Genomic DNA, 8,772 nt, shown 5'->3' on the forward strand with positions numbered 1-8,772 from the left:
CATCTCTGCAGTGACAGCACCCGGCAGCACCCCGGCACAGCTCCCATGACTCCGGTGCACTTTCTTTGTCCCCCCAGACATCCTCCACCCAGCACTCCCTGCTGTCCCCCACTTCCAGTTTTCACCCACATGAGGCTCTGTGCCCACCCACCCTCCCCAAACAACCCTCCCCAAACAAAGTCTTAGGATGGTGGCAGATGGTGTGCCCTCTACGTTCCTTACCAAACTTTTGACTTCTCCCTGGAAAAATGAGCCCCCAGTGAGGAGCAAGAAAAAAGAGAGGAGGAAGAAGATGACCAGGAGCGCTGCTGCCACGTCAGGGACCAGAGGTGGTGGCCGTGCCTCTAAGGTCCAGCTACATACCCTGCATCTGCAATGTGAGTGCCATGTGACTGAGGCCTGGAGGGTGGGTAATGACGTGTGATTGCCCAGTCCTGGGGTTGACAGGGAGTTGCCCGCAGTGCCAGTTCCCAGACTAAAGGGACAGAGGAGCAAGCAATGGGGATAAAGCTGATGTTTCCCAAGAACCACTGCTGCTTCCTGGACCGTTTGCTGTGCTCATCTTGCTGCCGGCAGAGTATCTAGGCTGTGTGATTGGACTCTGGCACCGGCGAGATCTGGGTTCAATCCCAGCTCTGCTGCCTACTGGCTGTGTGGTCTTGGGCAGCCTTCTTAACCTCTTTGAGCCTTGGTTTCCCCTTCTGCAAGATGGGGCCTAATAAGAGTACATCACAGGGATGATGCAATGCTTAAATGAAATAGTAGATATTTTGCTCTGCATGGGGTAGGCACCCAATAAATAGAAGCTGTTATTAGCTTTGCAGTTAGAAGTCCTCAGTTAGAAGGATCTCAAAAGACTCTCTCATCCAATCCAATTGTGTATTATAAGTAACAAACAGCACTGTGAATATTTGTTTTGCAGATGAGGTGACTAAGGCCCAGAGAAGCTGCCAAACCTCCCCAAAGTCACAAAGCTATCAAGTAACAGAAGATTAGACTCTGGTTTTCATCTTTCCACTCCCTTTCTCCAGAGGCTTTCAATTAGAATTTCAGTAACTCCCTCTCTTGAGAAAATGCAGTGTGCCAAAACGCATTGCTGTAGGCCTTCTTGGCGAGCACAAGAGTTACAAGCCCAGGATGTTCAAAACACAAATGGTGAGTGGGTTTTGGCAGCGGATGATCAGAACAAAGTGCCTAGGTCTTGGGAGTGGGAGCGGGTGATAATGCTGTGGACAGAGCAGCAAGAGACATTTTTACACATATTAGTCACAGTAGGTACGGAAATGCTGTGGGAACAAACTGTCCAGGAATCACAGAGGCTTAACACAACACAAGTGGATTTCTTGCTGTGAGTCAGGACGCTGTCCGGGGCCACTGTCCTCCCTGTGGTGACTTAGCAATCCAGGCACCTCCCAGCAATAGATCCTCACCTTGTCACCCAGCCATTGCAGGGAAAGAGAATTGGAGAACTCACAGGTTTTCTGGGTGCCTCACAGAGGGTGAAATCACCCCCTTACCCAAAATTGGTTTGGATGTTGGAATGGATGATGCCACACATACCCAGACAATATGGAAATGTTTATTAATAGAATAATGGAACTTTCTGGGGATGGCAGCGCAGGTGCAAGGAGGTGTGAGTGGCAAGGATGAAGGGGCGGGTGGCTTTGACTTTTACTGCGGCTGGGAGATGGGGCCAGGGTGAGGGTTCCCTGAGCAGGCTGGGATTTGTGTGGTTTGCACCTCCCACCAGCACCAAGGGAGGAAGCAAGTGCTTTTAGCAGCTGGCCTAGATGTGGGACAAAAAGGGAGTGAGAGCTTGAAAGCTGTCATTGGCCAATCATCAAAAATGGAGTCTTCCTTGGGAATTCCCTGGCGGTTCAACGGTTAGGGCTCTGAGCTTCCACTGCAGGGGGCACGGGTTCCATCCCTGGTTGGGGAACTAAGACCCTGCAAGCTGCCTGGCATCGCCAAAAAAAAAAGAAAAAAAAAAATGGGAGTCTTCCTACCTAAGCGTAGGCAAGTCTTTGCATCGGTCTTAGCTGTATATTTCTAAATGTGATTCCTCAGGCAAAGGGAAACAAAAGCAAAAATAAACAAATGGGAGAAGATATTGCAAATGATATATCCAATAAGGTGTTAATGCCCAAGATATATAAAGAACTCATATAAACTAATAAGGACCTACTGTACAGCACAGGGAACTCTACTCAATACTCTGTAATAGCCTGCATGGGAAAAGAATCTAAAATAGAGTGGATATATGTATATGTATAACTGATTCACTTTGCTGTACACCTGAAACTAACACAACATTTTAAATCAACTATACTCCAGTAAAAATTAAAAAAAAAAACTCATACAAATCAACAACAACAAAACAAACTACCCGATTCGAGCTGTCTACCAGTACATCGATAGCTCTAGGTCCTGGGAGCCAAGTTCCCCTGGCTTGTTAAAATAATAATAAAAGGTTTTGTGGCAGTGAATTGCTCCCACGGTACATTCCCTTTTTTTTTTTTTTTTTGTTATGTTTTTTATTTTTTTTTTGCGGTACGTGGGCCTCTCACTGTTGTGGCCTCTCCCACTGTGGAGCACAGGCTCTGGACGTGCAGGCTCAATGGCCACGGCTCATGGGCCCAGCCGCTTTGCGGCATGTGGGATCGTCCCGGACCGGGGCACGAACCCGTGTCCCCTGCATTATCAGGCGGACTCTCAACCACTGCGCCACCAGGGAAGCCCGGTACATTCTCCTTTTGTCCTTTAATAATAGACCACCCAAGCTTTAGCTGGGCACACAGATGCCCACATGAAAACTACACTTCCCAGTCTCCCTTGCAGCTATCTGCAGCCATGTGACTAAGTTTTGCCCAATCAGATGTAAGTGAAAACAATTCCCGTGGCCTCTTGGTCATGCCCTTTTAGGAAGACTGAGCTACTTGCTGTCCCTCTACCCCCTTTCTTCTAACTGGAATGTGGACACAGCAGTTATGGTGATGCATCATCTTTGACATCCTGGGGCAGAGCTTCTTGACTAGTGTGTCTGGAAATGTGGTTGCCTTCTGCCCTCAGGAGAGCCTCTTTAAGGCCCCAAGGCCCTTCTACTCTTACCCCAAGGTACTATACACATACGATGTTTCTGTGTGGGCCGCGTTGTAAAAAATTAAGGGAAAAAAAAAAAAGAAAAGGAAACAGTGCAGCAGATGGCTGAGCAAGAGGGTGGAAGGAGGTGGAGGCGTGGACAATCTCACCCAGCATGAGCTTCCAGCCAGCCTCCCCCAACTACCAGATGAGAGAGGAAGCATCTACCTTGCTTAAGCCATCATTAGGATAGGTTTTTGCTTCTGCAACTGTAAAGTTGTATCCTAAAGAACATAGATGGTTTGGACTTGGAAATGATCTTACTGTCTACTCACAGGGAAATAGTTAAGTAAATATGGGTCCACATATATAATAAAATTAGGCAGTCATTACTGTTTGAAAAAGTACTTTGGTGACATGAGGGAAATGATTGATATATAACGAGACAGGAGAAAAAGCAATTTCTGATTTCTGCGTGAGGCAAAGGATCTCTGAGTTACACTGTGGTTATGTCAAATGAGGAGTGGTGGGTGGGTCCAGGGCAAGGTAACCCCCAGGACAGACTGGACTGGGGGTAGAGTCTCGGTGTTCCAGTCTCAGTGTAGAGTCTCAGTGTTCCAGTCTGACCCAGGAGAGTGGGTCCAGACATCAGAGCTGAGGCCACGCATCTTCCTCAGGATCTGGCCAGGAAAGGCGATGGTGTTCTGAGTCCTGACTGTGTTGGTGACCTCTTGGCTGGGGAGACACCAGGTAAAACCTGCACCCACCCCCATCGGAATAGTCCCAGAGAGGCTGACTCCACCTTTGCACCCTCCCACATAAGCCAACCTAAGTCAATCGGCTAATTCCACCGCAATGATTGGTTCAGGGTTGAGCATGCCGACTAAGCAAATCCAATCAGAATTGATCTTAGCACGTTTGCTGAGAATTTTGAGACAGATGTTTCCTTTCTCTGGGAGGCATGATTGGTGTATGTGAGGTGGATTTGTGGTTAAGAGCCTGCCCTGTGGAACGAGACAGCCTGGATTCAAATCCCAGCCTCACCCCTACTCTGAACCTTTGAGAAGGGTACTTTGAGCCTCAATACCATATTTGTAAAATAGGGATATTTATAGTACCTACTATAACTGTTGTGAGAATAAGAGGAGTTGATACAGATAAAAAAGCACTTTGCTCAGTGTCTGGAACATAATAAGTGCTCAATAAATCTTAGCTGTTATTATTATGTGACACCTGGAACTTTTGCAGCTACTGGGAAGGAATCCAGCCTGAGGGCCATGGAGCTACTGGATTCAGCCAGACCTGAGGACAGGCTGCTACTGTACTTCTAGTTCCGACCCCCAGTGAATTCCCTCAGCATCTAGACCAGTTTGGGTTGGTGTTTTGGATAACTGCAGCAGAAAATACCCCATGGTGATAATCCATGGTGAGACCTTGGGCAAGTCACGTAGCTCTCTGAGCCTCAGTTTCTTTATCTTTATTTTATTTTTTTAAAATGTATTTCAGGGCTTCCCTGGTGGCGCAGTGGTTGAGAGTCCGCCTGCTGATGCAAGGGGACACAGGTTCGTGCCCCAGTCCGGGAGGATCCCACAGGCCGCGGAGCGGCTGGGCCCGTGAGCCATGGCCGCTGAGCCTGCGTGTCCGGAGCCTGTGCTCCGCAACGGGAGAGGCCACAACAGTGAGAGGCCCGTGCAAAAAAAAAAAAAAAAAAAAAAATGTATTTCATTTTAGTATAGTTGATTTACAATGTTAATTTCTACCATACAGCAAAGTGATGCAGTTATACATATATATACATTCTTTTTTCATATTCTTTTCCATTATGTTTTATCACAGGATATTGATTATAGTTCCTTGTGCTATACAGTAGGACCTTGTTGTTTATCCATTCTATATATAACAGTTTGCATCTGTTTATCCCCAAATCCCAATCCATCCCCTACCCACTGTCCCCCCTTGGCAACCACAAGTCTGTTCTCTATGTCTATGAATCTGTTTCTGTTTCATAGATAAGTTCATTTGTGTCGTATTTTATATTTCACATATAAGTGATATCATATGGTATTTGTCTTTCTCTTTCTGACTTACTTCGCTTAGTATGATAATCTCTAGGTCTATCCATGTTGCTGCAAATGGCATTACTTCATTCTTTTTATGGCTGAGTAGTATTCCATTGTATATATGTACTACATCTTGTTTATCCATTCATTTGTCCATGGACATTTAGGTTTTTTCCATGTCTTGGCTATTGTAAATACTGCTGCAGTGAACAGCATGTATCTTTTCAAATTATAGTTTTCTCTAGATAAATGCTCAGGAGTGGGATTGCAGGATCATATGGCAACTCTACTTTTAGTTTTTTAAGGAACCTCCATACTGTTTTCCATAGTGGCTGCACCAATTTACATCCCCACCAACAGTATAGGAGGGTTCCATTTTCTCCACACCCTCTGCAGCATTTGTTATTTGTGGACTTTTTAATGATGGCCATTCTGACCCCTGTGAGGTGGTACCTCATTGTAGTTTTGATTTGCATTTCTCTAATAATTAGTGATGCTGAGCATCTTTTCATGTGCCTATTGGCCATCTGTATGTCTTCTTTGGAGAAATGCCTATTTAGGTCTTCTGCCCATTTTTCGATTGGGTTGTTTGCTTTTTTGTCATTGAGTTGTGTGACCTAGTTTCTTTATCCATAAAATGGAACTGATGATATTAGAGAACGTGGAGAGATCAATGCACCAGGTCACTTTCCCACCACAGGCATGGACATTTTTGCATTTATGCTTCACACGCATTCTCATAAACACTCTCTCAATGATCTCCACCCTCATGTTCCCCTTGAAAAGCATTCAGATCCCCCTCTCAGTCCCCCCTACCACATACCCATCCATGAGCACATCAACATACTCCCTCGAGGCACATTCCTCAACCGTGCCCCTCCCACATAGCCCTCCTTCCCAAGGCTTGGCCCTTCCTGGACGCAGCCTCTTCTCACCCCTACACCCCAGTTCCCTCCCACAAATCCGCCCTGAGGCCACCAGGCCTCCAGACAGGGCCAAACCCCATGGGAAGCTCTATCATGCCTCCTGTCTCCCCTTTCAGCTACCCCCAGACTGGAGCAATCCCTATCCAGTTCCCTCTCCCAGGAAGTGCAGACAGAAGCCAGAGCCAGGAAGTGACTTTAATGTCTTTTGAGCAAGATGCCCCCCCCACCAAGGAGGAGAGGGAGGGAGGGGTGGCAGTGACCAGCCTGCATCCTCTAAATCAAATGGCACCGGCGGGTACAGACTGGGTCCTTGTGTATGCAACTTAAGCCTACTTGGCCGGGGCATATGATGTTCATGGTGCCCTTGGTCTGCGGAAAACAGGTAAGAGAGTTGAGAGTTACCAAGGTGCAGGAAAGAAGGGGGTTTAAACTCCTTGGGGAGCAGAAGCAAGATCATAAGTGATGGAGTGAGACAGACGTGAGCTGTCAGCTCTACAGCTGATAACTTTGTGACCTTAGGCTTCTTTGTCTTAGTTTCTGCATCCGTCAAATGGGGATAATAATAGTAACCCCATTTGTTATTTTGAGAAAATAGACAAAATAAAGTAGATCAAGTGCCCATGATGAAAAGATCCTCTGGCCACTTCAGCTGTAGACTTAGGCCACAGGAGCGGCCTGACTGGCTCCCTGGGCAATGGCAGCTCCCCAGACAGGGAGATAGAGGCTGAGCCCATCCTCCGTAGAAAGATTTGGGCCCAGGGCCAGAGAAAAGGCAAGCAAGAACAAGATGTACAATGCATTCTGCTCCCCGCATTTCCACCAGCTAATAACAACCATGCTCCATTGAGCACTGTCACTGCCATGACCATATACTCTTCCCAACGACATGGTGGGGTGGGTACTTTAACCCCATTTTTCAGATGAGGAAACTAAGGCTCAGAGAGCAGAAGTGATCTGTCTGAGGTCACAAAGACAGGGGCTGGAAAAGCCAGGGTTTAAACTCAGGTCCAATCCCAAAACTGTGAGCCTGCCACGGCAGCTCCGCTCAAGAAATTAGGTCATAGCAGCAGGGAGGTAGGGATGGGTTGGGAGGTCTTTTCCCACCCGCTTTGCTGCAGTGATGTTAGGGTAGAGATATTCATTCATGCAACAAACATTTGTTGAGTACTACTGTGTGCAGGCATTAAGCTGGGTGGGTAGGGGTTCAAAAGTGAATATGCCTTAATCCTTCCCTTGCAGAGCTCTGCCCAGTGGCGGAGGCAGATGGAAGGCAGGGAAGTCAGGAAGATACATGCTCTGCTGAGGGTCTGGGTCCCAAGGGTGTCAGAGCTCCAAGGAGGGAAGTCTTCTCAGAGGAGGTGGCTGGAGTTGTTATTGCAGGACGATTAGGAGTTTGCCAGGTGGAGAAGGGGGAAAGGCTGCTCCAAGGAAAGGGTAAAAAAAGCAGGTGCAGCCACATGGGTTTTTTAACCCATCCCCACCCTACATACCAGAAGGGGCTGCCCCACCCGAGTCTCACCTGGGGCAAGCACATCATGGTTATTCTGGCCCTAGGGACACAGAAGGCACACCGTGGTCCAAGTTGATGAGACAGCAGTCGCTGTAGCACTCCGAGTGGTGGGAACACCTAGCCCCGTTCGTCTGTGGGGACCCGCCCTAAGTCACCAGCTCTCTGGCAGCGTTTGTGTGTAGGGGTCGGGGGGGGGTCCCTGACATTGCCAAAGCCCCAGGAGTCCAGAAAGAGTAGCCCTGAGATGGTCACCCCACCTCCCACCCACCCCCGGCACCCCTCCAGCAGTACTCAGAGGAGCAGGGGGAGAGGAAGGGTGGCAGTTTAGTACTTTTCCCTCTGCTTCTCCTCTCCTGGGGGCCTCCCTCAGCTCTGTGGGTCCCAAAGGGTGACCTTTGTTGGGGGGAGAAAATACTCCCAGATCACACTTTAGTGGGGCGGGCAAGACCGAGTGTCCGGGAGCAGGTGTTGGGAGGGAGGGGATGGTGCTGGTTATAAGACCACTTTCTTTCCCCTCCAGAGCCACCGGGGAGGTGAAGCAGGGCTTTGAAGTCCTTTGGGAACCTATCAAGCTTCCAGCCTGAGAAGAAATCGCCAATATGGGGTGGTTCCCCCCATCCCCCTCTTCTCTCTCAAAACCCAACTGGCACCTTCTGGCTAGACGATGATACCTCGACCACCGCCCTCTGCTAGAGTGGAAGGTTCCAAAAGCTCTCCTGGCTCACCTTTGTAGACCCCTTTTTAAATTGCGGGAACGCGTCCCAGCAGGGGAGCAGCATCGCTGCGAGTATCGCGAGAGCCGAGGCCATGCGCTTGGGAAGCAGAAGTCCCGTCGGGCTCCGAGAGGCTGCGGGGATAAACCTTCCCGCTGCCACGTGACCCGGTGCCCCCAGCGCCCGCCCTGGGCTGGGGGCGGAGGGTGAGGGAGTTAATGGTCACAGGCCACTCCAGAGCGGAGGCCCAAACCAGCAGAAGCCCTTTCTAGCGCCCAGGAGGCTCCCAGGCCCCGGCAAAAGGATGGAATTAGGAAAGGCGCTCCTATGAGACCCTGACTCAGGCGTGGACCGGCCGGATGATCGATTTTAGGGGCCCTAGGGCCATCCGTATGTATTACTTGCAAATTAAAACTTAAAACTGTAAACTAAAACTTTATTTTCAAAAATTATGCAAAATTTATATGCTGAAATGAAACATCTTG

General features: G+C 48.7%; 1 protein-coding gene across 1 annotated transcript; it reads right to left on the reverse strand.

Annotated features, from left to right (window-relative positions):
• Window positions 1-6,337: 6,337 nt before the first annotated feature.
• Window positions 6,338-8,383, reverse strand: CLPSL2 (colipase like 2). Its single transcript, XM_067755844.1, is given in 4 exon segments — window positions 6,338-6,433; window positions 7,584-7,633; window positions 7,636-7,705; window positions 8,300-8,383. Coding segments are annotated over 4 exon segments (300 nt in total).
• Window positions 8,384-8,772: the final 389 nt, after the last annotated feature.

The sequence above is a fragment of the Pseudorca crassidens genome, chromosome 10 (assembly GCF_039906515.1).
Source record: "Pseudorca crassidens isolate mPseCra1 chromosome 10, mPseCra1.hap1, whole genome shotgun sequence".
Taxonomy (NCBI): Eukaryota; Metazoa; Chordata; class Mammalia; order Artiodactyla; family Delphinidae; genus Pseudorca; species Pseudorca crassidens.